Source organism: Hyperolius riggenbachi, chromosome 1, assembly GCF_040937935.1.
Source record: "Hyperolius riggenbachi isolate aHypRig1 chromosome 1, aHypRig1.pri, whole genome shotgun sequence".
Taxonomy (NCBI): domain Eukaryota; kingdom Metazoa; phylum Chordata; class Amphibia; order Anura; family Hyperoliidae; genus Hyperolius; species Hyperolius riggenbachi.
This window is the reverse complement of record NC_090646.1, coordinates 273594782-273614845: the sequence shown is the minus strand read 5'-3', so window position 1 is coordinate 273614845 and position 20064 is coordinate 273594782. Positions and strand designations below refer to the sequence as shown.

The 20064-nt window shown below is 42.3% G+C and overlaps 2 protein-coding genes across 3 annotated transcripts in view; one reads left to right on the top strand and one right to left on the bottom strand.

Moving 5' to 3' along the window:
• Positions 1-20064, bottom strand: part of GTF2E2 (general transcription factor IIE subunit 2) — a 93990-nt gene that overhangs the window by 27404 nt on the left and 46522 nt on the right. The window contains exons 3-4 of the mRNA XM_068233598.1: positions 10638-10729; positions 5456-5563 (exon numbers count right to left, since the gene is read on the bottom strand). Coding sequence (XP_068089699.1) covers positions 5456-5563; positions 10638-10729 — 200 coding nt within the window. The remainder of the gene's footprint in view (positions 1-5455; positions 5564-10637; positions 10730-20064) is intronic.
• Positions 1-20064, top strand: part of SMIM18 (small integral membrane protein 18) — a 74334-nt gene that overhangs the window by 49364 nt on the left and 4906 nt on the right. The window contains exon 1 of one of the 2 annotated variants that reach the window (XM_068233600.1): positions 12739-12863. The exons of the other annotated variant lie outside the window; for it this stretch is intronic. The gene's annotated coding sequence lies outside the window, so the exon portion shown is untranslated. Of the gene's footprint in view, positions 1-12738; positions 12864-20064 lie in introns of those variants that run through there. 2 annotated transcript variants of the gene reach the window in all.

Sequence of the window (20064 nt, the reverse complement as noted above, 5' to 3'; positions counted from 1 at the left end):
TTTACTGGTGTTTTTTCAAACATAGTGAAGTCAAGAGAATGGTCCAGGAAGACGAGGTGATTTCTCACAGGAAGGGCAATGGCTAAGATTGCAAAGATGTTAAACATACCAAGGGGGGGGGGGGGTGTTAACCTCCTTAGCGGTAACCCCGTGCTGGACACGGTGTAAGCCGCCGGAGGGTGCCGCTCAGGCCCTGCTGGGCCGATTTTCATAATTTTTTTTTTTGCTGGACGCAGCTAGCACTTTGCTAGCTGCGCCAGCACTCTGATCGCCGCCGGCCCCCGCCTGATCGCCGCTATCTGTTGCGGCGCGCGGGCCCCCCCAGACCCCGTGCGCTGCCTGGCCAATCAGTGCCAGGCAGCGCCGAGGGGTAGTTCGGGACTCCCAATGACGTCCCGACGTCGGTGACGTCATCCCGCCCCGTCGCCATGGCGACAGGGGAAGCCCTCCAGGAAATCCCGTTCTTTGAACGGGATTTCCTGATCGGAGATCGCCGAAGGCGATCGAAGCGGGCGGGGGGACGCCGCTGAGCAGCGGCTATCATGTAGCGAGCCCTGGGCTCGCTACATTATTTAAAAAAAAAAAAAAAACACAACTGCTGCGCTGCCCCCTGGCGGAATTTTTCATACCGCCATCGGGGTTAAACATACCGGGGGGTCAATCATGCTTTGGGCCTGTTTTACTTCTGCAGGTACAGGGAAGCTTCAGCGTGTGCAAGGTACCATGAATTCTCTTCTGTACCAGGAGATATTGGATGAAAATGTGATGCAGTCCGTCACAAACCTAAAGCTTGGAAGACGTTGGAACTTTCAACAGGACAAGGATTCCAAACATACCTCCAAGTCCACTAGAGCATGGTTGCAGATTAAAGGCTGGAACATTTTGGAGTGGCCATCGCAGTCACCAGACTTAAATCCGATTGAGAAACTCTGGTGGGACTTAAAGAAAGCAGTTGCAGCGTGCAAGCCTAAGAATGTGACGGAACTGGAGGCTTTTGCCCATGAAGAATGGGCTAAGATACCCGTAGATCGCTGCAAGACACTTGTGTCAAGCTATGCTTCACGTTTAAAAGCTGTAATAACTGGAAAAGGATGTTGTACTAAGTACTAAGAATGAATGTCACTTGGGGTTGAATAAAACTGATAATGATATGAGCACAGAAAAGACATTTGTGGTTATTTCATTATAAATGTTGTTATATTTGTCTGACTTACAAGTGCCTCTTTGATTTAATTGTAAACAAGATGACTGAAATGATCAAAATCAATGTCAAACTGGCCAAAATACTCAATTTTGAACACAACTGTACTTAACTTACCATCAGCTCCTCTCAGGTCACCATTTTCTTCTTACAGTGATCCCTTCCAGTTGACAAAATGTTGTCAGAACTGAAATATACCAGTTGCTGTCAGTTACAACTGAATGTGCAAGGTAATGTCCATGTCTCCATATGGCTCAAGTGAGTGGTATTACAGTTTAACAGTGTGCTGACCAAGAAGCTGTTATGGGGTTATGGCCATTTTCAAAATGGAGGATGGGGAATTCCATTGATCACAGTGGACAAACAGGACACAGAAGAGGAGAAAGAGATTAATGAGTAGACTACACAGTTAGTAAGTATGATGTGTTTATGTTTATTTCGACTTTTAATTTTCAGTTCAGGTTCTCTTTAAAGGACAACTGAAGAGAGAGGTATACGGAGGCTGCCATGTTTATTTCCATTTAAGCAATACCAGTTGCCTGGTTGTCACGCTGCCCCTCTGCCTCTAATACTTTCAGCCATAGACCCTGAACAAGCATGCAGCAGATCAGGTGTTTGACATTACTGTCAGATCAGACAGATTAGCTGCATGCATGTTTCTGGTGTTATTCAGACACTTCTGCAGTCAAACAGACCAGTAGGGCTACCAGGCAACTGGTATTGTTTAAAAAATATACATGCCAGCCTCCATAGTCTTCTCACTTCAGTTGTCCTTTAAGCAATACCAGTTACCTGGCGTTGTGCTGACCTTTATGGCTGCAGTAGTATCTGGATCCCACACCTGAAACAAGTATGAGGCTAATCCAGAAACATCTAATCTGCATGCTTTCCAAGGTCTATGGCTAAAGGAATTAGAGGCAGAATATCATCAGGGCAGCTTAACAATAAGCATTGTTTAAAAGGAAATAAATATTGGTTCGTCTCTATCCCTCTCAGTTAAGGTGTCCTTTAACCACTTCGCTTCTAGACCTAGTTTCCCCTTTATGGATTAGAGCATTTCTGACATTTTTGCGATGTCATTGTTTCAACAATAAGTCCTCTTATAGATGGACAGGTGACAGGAAGTAAATTCACCGCCTTTCAGCTGCTCTCCACCCCCGGCTGGGTGCTTGCTAGTGCTCTGTACCAGCACTGTACAGGAGACCCTCCCTATGGAATCACATCTGAGCACAGCCACACTCAGACACAGTCCTCCGCTGCTGGGCAACACCACCGCTTTTTAGCACTTGACACGCATGGAATTACAACCGCTGCAATTCAGCTACATTTAAATTGCGCCTGAATTGCACTGGAGGATGAAGTAGGTAGTGCAACCATAGATAAAGACCCCATATCTTGTCTGTCTATTTATATTTTTTTATCCCAATTCAATTGCAGCATGTTGCAAGTGCAATGAATGGTGAAAATATTTTATTTTGCAATACAGGTATATTTTTTCCTGTCATGTGCACTTTCTTCTTCTTATGGATTTCAATAACTAAAAGTCGCTACTAGAGTAGAGAAAAAAAAAAGGCACCATTTTCAAAAGTAGACACCCAGAGCTATTCAATTAGTGATATTTGGTAACATGGAGACTTGGGTGGTTTGGCTGAAGTGTTCCCAAATTTAAAGAGTAACTGTCAGGCTGCAAAAGCCAATTTAAACCTCTAATCTCCTGTGTTAAACAGTTTAGAAGGAAGCCAAAAAGGCAATACTGAAGTTAAAAAGCTCTTACTTTGGGAATAAAGAGGATTGCTATTCAGCAACCATCAAACTCCTAAGGAGGCCGACAGGCCGCATAACAGATACTGCAGAGCATGCTGTGGCTGCTTCTTCTCCCTACTGCACTCCCTTGGTCCACCCCTTCATTTTCCTATCCCACCCTAAGGCTGCTTTCACAGTGGGAAGTTACAGGCTCATGTTACAGCAGCTTGTAACTTCCAGCCCAACTCACAGCGCTGAAAAATCAATGTGCTGTTCACAGTGCACATGTTCCGTTAGAGTATACTGCACCAGTCCGCTATTGTTCCTAGCCACATGGCTAATTAATATTTACTGCACAGTAGTGTTGTCTGGATCATGAACCATTAGGATCTTTGATCTGGATCTTTTTTTGTGAGTCAAATCATCGGAGATTCGGTTCACAGTGGATGTCTGGAAGAAACAGGAACTGTTGCTTCTGTCACTCTGCTGCAAATGATTCAAAGATTCGGTTCAAAGATCCGGATCTTGTCAATGATCCGATTCGAATCAGAGTGACAGACAATATGCCCCGTTAGACCAAAGACTGGTGGGAGTGTCTGAGGGCTGGAACTTGGGAGGGCTAAAGAATCATCAATCAGGAAGCAGGGTAAGGGAGGATATTACATCACAATTGGCTTCATACAAGACAGTCAAACATGGAACCTGCCATGAGCTGTCAGGAGCATCAATCTCTGCAAATCCTATATAAAAATTCTGTGAAATCCAAACGTGGACAGTGAAATGCATATGTGATGTAAGTACAGCCAATATTTAGCTACTGATATATGTGTTTTTTTTCCTCTGAGACCCTATACCTAACAGCTCCTTTTTAACCACAATTTTAAAAATCACATGGTTTTCAACGTTCAGTTTAGTTTGTCTTGAAATAGTTTTTTGGTGACAGGGCCCATAAATGTATTATCCTCCTTGTCACCTTTACAGTGCAGCTGAGACAAAAGAAGTCTAGTTTTATACTCAACTGTGATGGCAGGCCTTTCTGGTTTGGCCTCACAGTACCGCAGGTGCATAAAGACACTTAGTAAATGACACACTACTGTAAAAGCTGTCTACATACAAGAAGTACCCTTTATGTAAAAGTGGATTAACCAGGTCCACAACTATTTTTCCGCTGGTCCCCATGTAAAATGGGCCCCCCAGCAGGCTCCAGCAAGCTGCCTTTTCCTTCATATATCTTAAAGGAATAGGTGAATACCGTGTCGCTGTCACATAGCTTTGACAGCCTCACCCCATACCTGGCACATTTTGTAGGAATATATTGCTTTTTGCTTAGCCTGCCATGAATGGGCAGACGGGGCTCATGCACTACAATTTCTCGCCTGGGCATGTATATTTCACCAATTTTTTTGTTGAGGTGCTTCTAAAGAGGAATTAATTTTAAAAGACGGTCATAGGATGGGTCAGGGAAGGGTATTTGCATTATTATTAAAATGCAAAAACCTCAGCAGCTGTTCATATCGAGCTTGGGTCATTGTCTGATAAATCGGCACAAAGCGGATGGAGTCTTTAGACCAGTAAAGCCGTAGTTGAGGTTTTCTTGTTACACACATATTAAAAGTGAGGCAGAGAAAAAGCTTTTAGCTTAGGTACTGTAGTTGGTTTCTATCTTGATGTTAAATAGGCAGTGGGGTTGGCAGCTAAAAAGTATTGAACAAAGATATTAGTCTGCTTAACAACATATTGTAAGAATGTTTCTGTTAAAAATTGCTGGAGATGATCTAGTGGCGTCATATCTGTGGTTCCCACTAATATCCCACTTGTTGCAGTGACCATGGGGATACTTCATCACAGCAGATCTTGTCACGTCAGAGTCTCCTAAAAACACAGAATGACAGTGTTCTGCGGCAAATGAGCTACTGATATAAAAACTTAGTAAATACTTATGTAACGTTTATAAGAATGATCACTGCTATTGGCTGCAGCAGTAATTATTCTCTAAAAAAGCAATTTCATTGGCATGAGCAACACGTTCCCATTCACCAACCAATTCCTGAATATTAGTAGTAGCTGGTGCTTTGTTCTAAGGATTTACTAAATGATCAGCGCTATTGGTCACAGCAGTGATCATTCATTCATGGGGTACTCTGAATTGCTCTGAGAACACATGTTCCCAGTCACCAAACTTGTGAGAGCTGGAAGTGATAGGGGGCGCACGGGAGCATGCACAATTGCACACAGGTTCTGTAAACATACACTGCAATTACTGATCACTGCTTTTTGCGGCAGCAGTAGCTTCGGGAACATCTATTCTTATCCACCAATCAATCAGTCCCTAGGTGTGAGCACACATGGGAGTGCATGCGCGATTGTGCACAGCATCGCGCAAAGCTGACTCCATACTGTACAGGTAAAATGTTTAATAGAATTGAAATAGCCGTGGAAAATAGCCAAGTTCATTTAAACTGAAACCATGATTGACCTTAAAAATGTTAAACTGTGTATGCACACGCCTACCTCAGACATTAGCCATTGCCTTGTCTTCATTCCAATGTCCAGGTGTTGCGTTTCATCCAGGATTTCTTCCAGTGACAGCGGATGGGTATCACCACGCTGGTGTCGGGTCTGCAGAAATGATAGTGATGTTAATTTACATAGTTAAAGTGCTAGAATGAAAGAAGGATGTTGCCTTTCTTCTTTCAAATTGACAACTTCAGCATGCTAATGTGCTACTTCAATATACTGGTGTGGAAGATCCATTTGTAGCAGAGTGGATTAAACTAACTGGTATTGACGTTTCACGCGATTTAACTCAGAGACAATAATTGGAAAATAAGTAGAGGAGCAGAACACTATATGCCTCTTCCCTGAAATTTCTTACATACTATATTGTGTTTTTTCCATTACTTCTGCAATGTGACTACCGTATGCATCTGTGCAACACTGCACACTCAGCAGCCTTAAACAGAAATCTACAGCACTGTTTTACTAACTTGTTTGATTGTGTGGCCTCTTATTCTAGCTGGGCACCACCACAGAGCCCAATGTAAAACTGTGACTTGGTGGTGAAACAGGTACTTGTTTTGTGCTTTAATGCTTGGTAATACATGTTTGTATCTAGCTGAGTTTAGTTATTCTAATGCAGAACGCTGGTGTCCTGTTAAAGCAAAGGTGTCGAACTCCAGGCCTGAAGGGCTAGATCCCCACCACAGAGCCTAATGTAAAACTGTGGCTTGGTGGTGAAACAGGTACTTGTTTTGTGCTTTAATGCTTGGTAATACATGTTTGTATCTAGCTGAGTTTAGTTATTCTAATGCAGAACGCTGGTGTCCTGTTAAAGCAAAGGTGTCGAACTCCAGGCCTGAAGGGCTAGATCCATGCCAGTGTTTAGGATGGACTGAGAAAGAAAGGAATGCGTTTTACCTGATGTGCCACACCTTTCCTGATTCAGACACACCAATTAATTTGAGCTGTGTCAAAAATGTGTGAGGACCTCGGCCTGGGCGACAGTGCGAGGTCAGTACAGATGTGTCACCCCCCCCCCCCAGTCTTGTCTCTCAGATATTCCTGCACCTAGTATACTAGAAAGCACAAGTAATTTGTTTTACATGGCTGTGTTTGAGTTGGCATATTAGATCATTTCTGCCTTTATTGAGACCGAACAGTATTGTCTTGATTGTTATAGAGGTCAATTACAATTCTCAACTGTTGATTGACATGAAGGTAACGCGCATACATAATATAAACATAAGACAACCTAGAAACGGTCCTAGATGGACATAAAATATGACTAATGGGTTATTTTTTTGATAATTTTTTTTAAATATTGCTCATAATGAAGGTTACATTTTAACAGTACTGCTTTGTTCCCCTGGTCTCTCTATTAGGTGGTTCCTTGTGCATATAGTTCAGAGCTATGTCAGCTCATAGCATGATGGTGTGTGGGTCTTGGTAACGGCAACAGTCTGAAAAATTAAATAATGCATTATTTGTACGCCAATCTGAAGATATTCCTTATGCACAGAGCAGAGCCAGTAATACTTGGGATGCAGCACTGGGTGATGCAGAACATCTGTGGATTCTCTGTAATGTTCTTGGTGTACAGCCAGCAAGGATCTCTATTGAATCCTGTCTTACTACATCTGTACAGGCAGAAGACAAAGAGCAGGGAATGGAGCTGGCAGGGAGAAGCTGCAGACGTAACAGAAGGGGTGTCACAAAGTGGTAAACAGCTCCTTTATCATTATATGCCAAACGTTTACAGAAAAGGATGATACCATTTATTGGCAAGTTGCCAATAAATGGTATCATCCAGTGGCGTAGCAAAGGAGCTGTGGGCCCCGATGCAAGTCTTACACTGGGGCCCCCAAAACACTATACATAACAACTGATACGGTGCACCAAAACCCGCCAATGGCAAGTACAGTGTCAGAGGTGCAGGAAAGGGATGGGGAACAGTTTGTTAATGATTACTACTATTCAAAATATCTATAGAAGTCATTAATATGAGCACAGGACCAATAGAGAGCTAATACTGCAGATGAGGGAGGGCCCTTTGGGCCCCTCTGGCCCAAGGGCCCCGATGCGGTCGCAACCTCTGCAACCCCTATTGCTACACCCTTGCGGCTAAAGGTCGGTTGTCATTGGTTTTAAAAACGTATCCGTGGCTCAGTTTTTGGGCCCAGACCAAAACCAGACCCACGTATACCAATGTTAAAAATAGTGTCCGTCTTCATGCACTTCAAAAACGGATCCATGGGCAATCTGGGGGATCCGTTTTGAAAAACTGAATAGAGAGTCCGGATTTGTTGGGACTTCATGGACCCGGATACATGGAGGGGTAGAGAAAGGCAAAGCAAATACGAATCTCCCTCTACACAGAGAACTGAACACAGAAACGGTGGGAGATCCGGATTGCCTACTGCCTACTCCTCCCCTCAACGTCACAGCCATAGGTGTTCCCAGGTAGCCTGAGGGGGTAGCACAGCCAGGAAGGGGGGCAGCGGACACAGCAGCCGGGGAGGGGTGTAGTTGGGCCCCACTCCCTCACCTGGGTCCTCCCGCTCCCCCTTCAGCTATGTCCGCTATAGCAAAAGTAATGATGGCAAAAGTAATAATGAGTGAGCAAGCTGGGAAGCAATTGCCTTCCTTCCTCTGCTCGCCGCGCACCTTACCACAGGAAGTCACGTGGCGAGCAGAGGTAGGAAGGTAATGCTTCCCCTCGCTCATTACTACCTTTGTATAAAGCTATGTAAATGTGCGCTCACTTCAGCTTCTCTATCCCAATTGTACAACCATGTACAAAAAGTGTTATTAGCATATATAAACAATTCTAGTCCAAAACATTGATATACGTGTCCATGGATCACGATCTCTTTCACCAAGCATGTAGTGTATAATCCAAATTCCTCCAGGATACTGCGCTTTAAGGGAAACGGACACTTTTCTTAAAACTTAAACTGACTGGAAACGTGCTGCAAAAGGGCAGCATGGATCCTTTTTTTGATTTGTTTACGTTCCGGTTTAGAAAACCGGTGCCTGGACCACAGATGCGACCGAGCCTAACTCAACAATTAAAATTAGTACGTTTTCAGGGAAATTTGCACCTCAGATTCTAATTAATGCACATGCATAATACTTCCATGTAGGCTTAGTTCACACTGAAAATTGCCATTGCTTGGTGATTGCGATTTTGCAAAGTGATTTTCAGAGTTAATTTTCTCCACATTCATTCAAGCTGACTTGCTTCCAAAAAAATGCTACAGGCAGCACGTTTGCGATTTTAGCAAAAACACAACACTGCTCTGGGAACACTACCATAGGGTTACACTAGCCATTTTCTGAAACGCTGGCACTTTGAAAAGCGCTCTTGGTGTGAACTAGCCCTGAGAAACATGACCAGAAGGAAAGTGGCACAGTACGCAGATTAGTAAAAAGCTCTGCAGGTTAACCGTGCGTGTCGCATACCATGCAGCCATATCATACATACTTTTTCCTACAGTTCTTAATCATGAACAACTCTGCCTCTCTTAGCATTAACTTAGCCTGGTTGAGACAAGTTACACATACAGGGAGTAGAACTCATATTTCACTATTTTGTACCACTCACTATTGCAGCCCAACTGATTACTCCCTCAAAATAAAGTGAAAACTGTCAGTTATAGGTTGCAGTTTACAGGTGGATTCAAATACAATGAGTAGAACTGCCTTTAATCAATCAGAACCTTTGCTGTGTGTATAACTGACAAAAGAGCTGCCTAGTCACTGTCCTCAAGTGCTTTATATGCTATCCCAGTATGTCAGTACTGACCTTACAGTCTCCTCTCCTGCCCTACTGTGCCATCACTGATCCCCTTTGCCTCCTCCCATCCAGACTCCACTGAAACAAATTCCCATCAGCACCTGTACAAGCCTGCTCTTCCCTGTTTTCAAACCTCCCCAATACTTTCTGTTCAAGTATACACTCGTATGAAATCAAAGTCCATACAGGTCAGTAGAATAAAATCTTACAAAGAAGAAACATTTAAAGCAGAAATGAAGTTCCAATGCAAACAGTTTCACTTACCTGGGGCTTCCCCAAGCCCCCTGCAGCCGTCCTGTTCCACGCCAGTCCTCTACGATCCTCTGTTCTCCCGCCATGGTGCAGTTTAGTCACCGCCGATGTGTTAAGTCGACGGCAACTGCACCTGCACAGCCCTGGCCACGCGCACCCTTCTTTGCGTTACCGTCCACTGGCAGTGGTAACATGAAGGATGCGCGTGGCCAGGGCTGCGCAGTTGCAGTCAACTTACAAGTTGGCGGTAACAAAACTGCACCATGGCGAGAGGACGGCGGATCATAGAGGACTGGCGCGGTACAGGGCGGATGATGGGGCTTGAGGAAGCCCCAGGTAAGTGAAGCTGTTTGTTTGTATTGCATCTTCAGTTCGACTTTAATCTGAGAGTTGTAAGGCTGTAAAAACAAAAACAAAATGTAAGGTTGTCTGCTGAAAACCATGCTTACTTGAAACACGCTATTGCTTAAAGTAAACCTTGAGGCCGGGATCACACTGTAAACTGGCGGCAGCGATGTGGGACATAGATTCCACCACACCGCATTGCTCCGCCAGAAACAGGCCTTACTACGAGGTATTCCCCATCTGGCATTGGGCCAAGCAGGAAGAGATATGCGCTTGCGGTCAATTCCTGCTTTGGGTTATGCGGAAGTGCATGGAAGCATATTGTAGAAATACGCTTGCGCGCCCGGACGTCGCAACGGTAACTTTTAAAATATACCCATGTCTCCATAGACTAAAATGACTTCTGGGCTGATGCAGATCGCCGCAACTCTATGCAGAAGAGGCGCGGTAACGTAGTTTTGGACCTGTGTCAGGGATGCGTTGAAAAAACGTCACTTCTATCACATCGCACCGTACTGCGGAAGTATAAAAGTCTCCATGGATTTTCACTGCCCAGCAGTGGGGTGCGGTAAAAATACTGCACCAACCTGGTGTAAAAGGGCCCTAAAAAGAGCAAAATGCCCCTGGTGGGCACTTACCTTGGGAGGGGGAAGCTTCTGGATCCTAATGAGGCTTCCCCCATCCTCCACCGCCAGCATGATATATCTATTTTTTTACTTTTTTGATCTTTATAGGTTTACTTTAAAACAAACAGGAAAAAAATGCAACAAACAAACAAACAAACAAAAAAATATTGATTACCTTCATATAGTTGACAATTTTTGCAAGAACTCCAAACTTTAAGTTAGATGCTCCTGACAGCGGTTTGAGGTTGAAGGAGCCATTGCTGCCATCTGCCAAAAAACAAAACAAAAAGACCAAAAAAAATAAATAAAAATGGTCAATTACTACAGAGTGGTGGGATAGAAGAACTAATGTAGATGATGATGATAATAATAATCCTAACATTTGTATAGCGCTTTTATCCTGCTGGACTAAAAGCACTCAAGAGCTGCAGCCACTAAGGGCGCACTCAAGGGGACGCCCTGCAGTGTTAGGAAGTCTTGCCCAAGGACTTCCTACTGAATAGCTACTGACCCTAATCAGGATTCACACCCTGGTCATCCATGTCAAAGGCAGTAGATGAGTACTAAACATGTGATCTAAAATTTGTAGGCATCTTTTTGTTTCAATTAATTGTACTGAATAGGAAGGGGTTGTCTAACCAACTGAACTGTCAGTTAAATTATCACTAGGTTTTGAATTCAACAGATATAAACAGCACATACAGTCAAATTATTCACCTTCAAGTTTTCACCAAAATCATTTACAAATGAATTTAATAGTATGGAAACCTGTTTCTATTGTGCGTTATGCCAGACTGCAGCTCCCCTTTAAGAACATTGCAACATCTAGAGACATATAGTAGTCTTATAGTAGTCTTTATAAATATGGCGGAGAGCAATCTAGGTTAGGGTTAATGATGGGCTCATGGTCTAAGGGAAACCCTATACATTAATATTAAAAGATTTCCCAACCCAATCCTTGATATCCATGTAAGCGCCACAAGTCAAAATTTTCATTGTGTAAATCATACTTCGTTACCCCTAGATGGAGAAAAGACAAAGTGGTTGCTGACTAATGGTTCTACTGGGTAATTTCTCCCGCAAAAGAAAAGAAGGCTGGGTCTCAATCTGGATTTGTGCAATTTAAGTGATGATTTATTATCCCATAGCAAGCCAAAAACAAGACATTTCGGCCCGACAAGCCTTTATCAAGCACTTGATATGATAACGTTGTGTTTTGGCTTGCTATGGTATAATAAATCACCGCTATAATTGCACAAATCCAAGTTGAGACCCAGTCATATTTTCTTGTTGCTTATGCGGTCCTTTGGTGCAGCATACCCACCATACATGATACCATTCTGGCAAGTGTTAACTGAGCTTCAGTGATCATATTCACTTGGAGGAAACACATTAGACTGAAAGCCCTGGTTTTTCAATGTACTTGGTCCCTTTTAATGCATTTTCCTGTGCGGAGGAGGAAAAAAAAAAAAAAAAAAAAAAACACCTGCAGCATGTCTTTTTTTTATGCATACATTCGTTTCGTTGCCCGGTCTTTTTGGCGCAGGTTGAGCCGAGCTCACCCTGCTGCCGCTGAAATTCCGGACGGGGTTAATTACTATTACCCCTATAAGTCGTAGCAACTCAGGAGAGGTAATACGGTGCGCCGACCTACACACCATTTGTTTTTAAATTACATTGTAATCATGCGTTTCACTGTCTACACCAGGCATGGGCAAACTTAGCCATCCAGCTGTTAAGGAACTACAAATCCCACAATGCATTTGCCTTTGAGTCATGACTGTGGCTGTCAGACTCCTGCAATGCATTGTGGGACTTGTAGTCCCTTAACAGCTGGAGGGCCAAGTTTGCCCATGCCTGGTCTACACGTATATTAAAATACGCACACCAAAATGCAAATCAAGCGGAAATATAGCCAACGACATGCTTAAACAAAATCTACTCCATGTTTTATATAAACCTATAACTTATATTAAATACATGTAAATAAAATACTGTGATAAAAAATTACAATAAAAAGGATAATGATTTTTTAAGTCTAACATTTATATGCACAAAAATTACAGATAAGAGAGGTAACAAATTGTATTGAAGTGTGCAAATGCATTAGCAATGTATTATTTTTTCTGTTTGTAAAAGCTAGACAATGAAGAAATACTACAGGGAATAAATAGCAGAAAGGATGCATGAACAGAGAAACAGCAGACTCATAGCATGCTTCTCCTGTGGAGTAGAGCTCAGTCCTTTGGGTGGAGGGATAGGATGCTAATGAACCAGTGTAACAGTCTGCTGGCTGCATTCTGCTGTGTCCAATGGCAGCCAAGCTCTGTCTCATCTATACAGTGCTGAGCAATTGACACCGAGCTGCACAACAGACTCCGGCAGCTTCTCGTACAAGAAGGTAGGTTCATGAAATGGCACATTTAAGCTGTATTTTTACCACAGCACGTCGACATTAGCAGAAATCCCTAGCATTTTGCTTTGGCTGCAATGTGTGCATACTGTGGGAGCGGTGACATGCAATGTTTAGCCTACAGGCAGAACATGGACCCTGTCTTTCTTAGCATGGCTCACGCCCCATTCAGTCAGGCATTCAAACCATTAAACATATGCTGGCTCTCTGAGTTTCACATAATCGCTGAGGAACTGTTGAAAATTGATGGATAAAGGAATCTCCTTTCAGCTCATAAGCACAGATTTCCAGCATTCCTGAGGTTTCACAGTTTCCCATCATTTGATTGCACACTATAATTATGTGTATTTGAGTATATTTAGACTATTTAGGTTACGTTTGGGCTATTTTTTATCTGTCTAGAATTTAAATTGTAGTCAAGATTAATAATTATAAGCACCAAATGATATTTTTGTTGCACAGTCTGACCATTAAAAATATATATATATATATATATTATTAAAAAGATACTGAAATGAATGGCAAAGCTTTCAAATTCCATTTGCCCTTTGACCTTTCTTTGTACTAGCAGGTGATTTACATCTTTGTAATTGATCCTAAAGGACTGCACACATTTCCTACTGAGCGTAAAGACAACGGCTTATGTTCAGGAGTAACATTTTCAGATACTTGCTCTGTGCAGCCCCACAGGTCATAGTCACAAGACCTAGATATCATCAGTTCTTTAAGTCTCAGCATGGCCATATATGTAAATATATATATATATTAGCACAAGCATAAGAAACAGTGTGCCTACAGGTCAAGTGCCAACTGTTTGGGCTCAAACACCCTATAAGCAAGTTTCTGAGCGCTTTCAGGTCATCAGCACTTCCTGAGCTCATAAAATAAATAATCGCTCTTATTCACTTGCATTAAAATTACGGTAAAATCTTGTAAAAATTGGCACGAGTGTGTAAAATGCGAATGCGAAAAAATGTATACAATTGCGGCAATGTTTACACGATTTTACCATGATTTAAATGCAAGTGAATGGGAGTGATTTTTTAAAAGCGCTCAGAAAGCACTGATGACCTAAAAGCGCTCAGAAAAGCGCTTATAGTGTGTCTGAGCCCTAAGGATGTACATCTTTGGCAACTAAAGGTTAGGCCTCATCTTACATGCTGAAAATGAAACTAACTTACAATATACCACTGTCTGTTCTGAAAGCCCTAGTTCAGGCTTATGTTTTTTATGCATGGAATATATTTTGTAGTGCACAACATTTTTTTTGCAGTGCAGATTAAGCATTTTCTTGCAGTATTATATTTTCATAACCAGGCTTGCTAGTTTTGCAATGCTAACTTCCTCTGTTAATGTTGGATACTGCTCAGCTGCTGAACAGCAACCAATGCCTAAACTCTTCATATTTACATAATAATAATAATAATAATAAGCTATCATCATCCTCAGGGGGTGTCTGCATGGTAGGAACCACTAGCCAATCTTTTCTTGTAAACAGAGGTGACTCCACAGCAAGCAGAAAGGGGGGGGGGGGGGGGGGCAAGGTCAGGAAATGGCTGTATGCAGAGGAATAAACACTCGCTCTGCTGGCAGTTTCTCATTTGTGCACAGATATTTGTGTCACCTGACTGACTTTTCCAAGGGAAATTATTCTGCAACATCTGCACCAAATATGAAAGTTGTGCTGATCCTATTCACCTTAACAATGCATAGTCCAAGAGGATGAACTGAACTAGGGCTTTAAGTTACTCCCCTGTTGAGCCTTATAGGTCACCTGTTTCTGCTGGAGTTCCACCAACTAGAAGTGAGGCTACACCCTCTCTGGGATGCTTTCCACCTGTCTCTGCAGCAGTGTGGTGCCCAAAGTACTGTATATTCCTGCGTATAAGACTACTTTTTAACCCTTGAAAATCTTTGGAAAAGTTGGGGGTCGTCTTATACACCGGGTGTCATTGATGCCGGTTGATACGCCCTATCCTGTTACCGCCTCTCAGATCTCCCTGCTGAGGGAGCGCAATCTATTCTTCCATACTGCTCTGATAAACAGGTAGACAAGGAGAGTTGACCAATGCAACAAGTCAATTGACTATATACTGTTATATACTGTTATATACTGGGTAACACATAAAGTACAGCACCAGTACATGATATTTTTATTTTCATTTGGTGTGCGTTGGAAGAGGGGTAGTCTTATACGGCGAGTATATCCCAAACTCTATATTTTAACTGGAAAAGTTGGGGGTCGTCTTATACGCCGGAATATACGGTAACGTGGAAGGAGGGCCTCAAACAATGAAACCCTTGGCTCCAGAGAATGGTCACGTGGGTCCCAATATCCTGATTATTTAAGATTTGTAGAAGACTTAGGGGCTCCTAGAATGACCATGCTGCCTCGGGCTGAATGGGTGAGTGAGTCTCTGCGGACACCAGATTTTGCCAGCTTCATGCTGAAAGGACTGGAGCCATTTCAAAAGTTGTGCTGAAACAAATATATGGTCTGTGAATGCGAACTAATAATGTATTTCATAAGGTAATTGTTTTTAACTTGTGCTAGCAGCCACATATTCATGTCCCATTGCATTTCAGAATATTTAGCTATTACCATACATGGCCTCAAGTTCATGTGATCGTTACTGCATGTGAAAAATAAAAATAAACCTTTGATCAGCTGATTAAGGAGTGAAACTAGCCAATTAAGCCCACCCTTTCCTCTGTCACTAAAGGCTCATTCACACTACACAAGGCATGTACGAATGTGATTTTGTGCATGCATTTCGAGCGCATGGTATACGCATCGCAGTGTGTGATAACGCAGATGTTGGTGGACTCAACACAACAGAACCCGCAAGGCTGTACCGCAAACGGTAACATGAAAGTCAATGGACTTTAACATTACCATGCATATCACACACACTGCCCGCCTGCCCGGTGTGCCATAACTGACAGCACCGCACATTGGGCTCGATTCTCTAAAGCGTGATAACTGCTATCACGCGACACCACAAGGAAAGATGCCCAATTCATAGACATATAATCTAAATTAATACTCATCACATTCTATATAGAGTGAAATCAATAATTTTGATTTAGGTCTAATCCAAGCACAAAAATACATTTAAAACAATGAATTAAAAACCACTTTCTAAATCCAAACGTAATTGGAAATCCTCAGGAGCAGCGGAACTATATGTGTCACAATGTGAATTTCATCATCCAAAATATTAATAAAGTGCATGAACCATATATAGCACAGCCCACAATATAGGTAATAAATACAAAAAAAATCAGAATTGCAAAAAATACAAAATGCAAAAAATACAAAAAATGTACATCAAAAAAACTAAACTATAGTGTATCAAAAAGTGCTAAGTGCTGGGGAGAAGGAGGGGGACGCCTTGCGCGTTCGCAGGAGGCCTCCATAGAAGCAGCCGCACGCTGCGAACGCACAAGGTGTCTCCCTCCTTCTCCCCAGCAGCAGCTGCAATCTCCACACGGGTAAGCACCATACACTTTTGTGACCACGATGTCGGTTTGATAAGATGCATTTGAGCATGGGCACTTTGTGGTACTTTTTAACAGCCATTTTTGCACATATATATATATATATATATATATATATATATATATATATATATATATATATATATATATACTGTATTTTTTGGACTATAAGACTCACTCTTTCTCCCCCAAAAGTGAGGAGAAAAAGTCATTGCGTCTTATAGTCCAAATGCAGGTAGTTCCTGACTTGTGAACGCCTGCCAGTACGAACCTCCAACCCGCCGCAATGTAGGGGACTCCCTGTACTGTGCCCATGCAGGAGGAGGACACAGGGGGACATACGGAGGACACAAAGGGGCATAGAGGAGGACACAAAGGGGCATAGAGGAGGACACAAAGGGGCATAGAGGAGGACACAAGGGGGGGGGGGACAGCAGGACACATGGAGACACAAGGTGTCATGAGGTACAAAGGGGACATAATCCACAAGATGCCCCTTCACCAGGTTTAGTATGTATGTATGCATACATTTTTGTATTTTTTTGCAATTATTACCTATATTGTGGGCTGTGCTATATATGGTTCATGCACTTTATTAATATTTTGTATGATGAAATTCACATTGCGACACATAGTTCAGCTGCTCCTGAGGATTTCCAATTACGTTTGGATTTAGAAGGTGGTTTTTAATGCATTGTTTTTAACGTATTTTTGTGCTTGGATTAGACCGAAATAAAAATTATTGATTTCACTCTATATAGAATGTGATGAGTATTATTTTAGATTATATGTCTTTGAATTGGGCATCTTTCCTTGTGGTGTCAGTTGATTTACAGCCCTGTAAATTGTTATTGTACATGGTTATTTGGCTCAAATAAATGTGGTATTCACAACTGCCATCACGCGATCTGCCGCAGGTGCAAAGCATTACCCGTGTGATAAAGGAAGGTTTGTGCGCAATCCCTTGCTTGTTTCAGGTGAGTGATCGCGCGCAAAGCGCCGCGCACAGCAGATCGCGTGATAACTGCTGTGATAGCAGCATGACCACTCACCTCATAGCATAAATAGGGGAGAGTTAGTATTAGGAGTAGGTGAGGGGTTGTTAGTGTTAGGCCTAGATAGAGGAGGGTTTGTGTGAGTATTAAGCTAAAGTGGGCTAGTAGAATATCAGTACAATTACAGATATTATACCATCAAGGATATCTGGAGCCCAAATTTCCAGGTGACCTTATTCCACGTATGCATTTGGGAGGGACTAATAATTTTACATTCTTCTTGTGTTACAATTGCATGATAATGCTTGCTTAGGAAAGGAAGGGGGAAAAATAACAGAATCAATAGATCTGCATTTAACAATGTCTCAGCAGTATATTCTTTTTACATTAGAAGCTAGTGTATTTCAAGGAACGCTTTGAAAGCACACAGCAGTAAAAGCTTTATCCTCTAGAGGAAGAATGGAAATAACATTGTACTGAGGCTGTATGACAAACATACACAGAAACAACTTGGCAAAATAATTCATTTATAATTTGCCAAGATACTACTCAATTGCATAATATTGACAATGCTACTGTAAAAAAAAATCCATCTAAACACTTCCAGAATAGAAACAATGCAACTGTGCTGGAGTCTAAAAACCCTGTCAGTGTACAATAATGGGAAGCATATTTAACAGCATTACTACTAAGAAATAAAAAGCCTGATGTTTTGAGCATGCTTACTGAGAGCTACAGTCCAAGTTATCCTATTTAATGAGGAACTCCAGTAAAAATAATGTAATAAAAAAAAGTGCTTTATTTTTACAATAATTATGTATACCGGTAAATGATTTAGTCAGTGTTTGCTCGTTGTAAAATCTTTCCTCTCCCCGATATACATTCTGACATTTATCACATGGTGACATTTTTACTGTGGGCAGGTTATGTAGCTGCTGCTAGCTGTTTTGGCTGTTAGAGACAGCTGTAAACAGCTAATTCCTGTCTTTGAACCTTGTAATTGTAACAAACTGCCAAAAGTACCGCGGTCCCAGAGCTTCTTGTGGGAGGGGTTTCAGCACAAAATCAGTCATACAGCGCCCCCTGATGGTCTGCTTGTGAAAAGCAATATATTTCTCATGTAAAAGGGGGTATCAGCTACTGATTGGGATAAAGTTCAATTCTTGGTTGGAGTTTCTCTTTAAAGGGGAAAACTGAGGTCTAAATACAAAGAACTAATGGAAGACAAATGGAAGTGGAACTAAAGTTGAACCCAGGTACACTAGCTCCAACTAATCTCAGCCATTGTGACCAGAAACAAATGTAAAAAGGTCTATTGCCATGACATGTACAACTTTTTCAGCCAGTCTCATAATGGGATAACTGCCTAAACGACCCCACAGACTTCCTTATGAACAATCATTTTTTGTAACCTGAACAACTAAGCAGCCTGAGGTTTGAGCAGTGCTAAATAAAGCCAACTTCAAGCATAACAAATGCTCAAACTAAGGTCCTAACAAAGGGGAGCACCAAGGTACAATTTTCTTAATGGTCTCTAATAACTTTACCCTAAAGCAGTATCTGTCACTGTTCTCTGCACTTGGGCTTCCATAATGGGATATATACAGGAGGCTCATAAAACATGCAGCTCCCTGACAAGCACTGGTCTACCTCATGGAAACAATTCAGAGCAGGTTTTAGGAATACAGCATGGAGATCGTATAAAATTGTGTAATAATGAACGCTGAATAACAGAATAAAAGAGAGGTGGCATATATTTAGGTTTCATATCCAAATACCCTTGAACACTAGGTCTGGCACAGTAAGCGTATGTTTACACAGGCAGCAGCACTGAACGATGCACAGAGCTTGCTTGGCACTGCTGCAGACCACTGGAGCACAGAGCGAGACAGCCCTATTTAATTCAAGTGAATGGGGCCGGTCGTGTTAGTCATAGTAAAATACTCATTGAGGCACTATGTACATGGCAAAACACTGCCAGGCCCTATCGGTAGGTATGCCTACACTATTAGATGTAAAACCATCAATATCTACTAAATGCATGAATCTCCTTGCAAGCATGCGCCACTCAACATTAGTTCAGATCCTAGCACAGATCTGATCAAATATTATTTGCAGTGGCTATGGTGGGCAAACTCGAAATACGTCATTTTGATCCTGCCATGCATTGCCCATGAATGCTGAATGTTACCCCCTCATCTACCCTGCATTTGGTATCGCTAAACAGAAATCTGCAAGCAGTACATTTCCAAAGCACAATGCTCGTGCAAATTTTATGACACAGCACTCTTCACTTGATCTGCTTATTCAAGGTTTACAGTATCTATGTAAAAATAAAAATCAGTTAGGAAGGAAGGAAAGCGCCGGCACTGCTGTCAATCACAATTTAGTGCTCCAAAGAAGGCAACATGTAACAACATGCATGCATCAAACAACATGGTGGAAACACATACCCTGAGGTGGATAGTTGTGGCGTGATAGTGGGTGCAGAGGGAAAGAGAGCCTGGCGGACGTTTCGCGCTATGTGCTTCTACGGAGGCAGCCTCCGTAGAAGCGCATAGCGCGAAACGGCCGCCAGGCTCTCTTTCCCTCTGCACCCACCATCACGCCACAACTATCCACCTCAGGGTATGTGTTTCCACCATGTTGTTTGATGCATGCATGTTGTTACATGTTGCCTTCTTTGGAGCAAT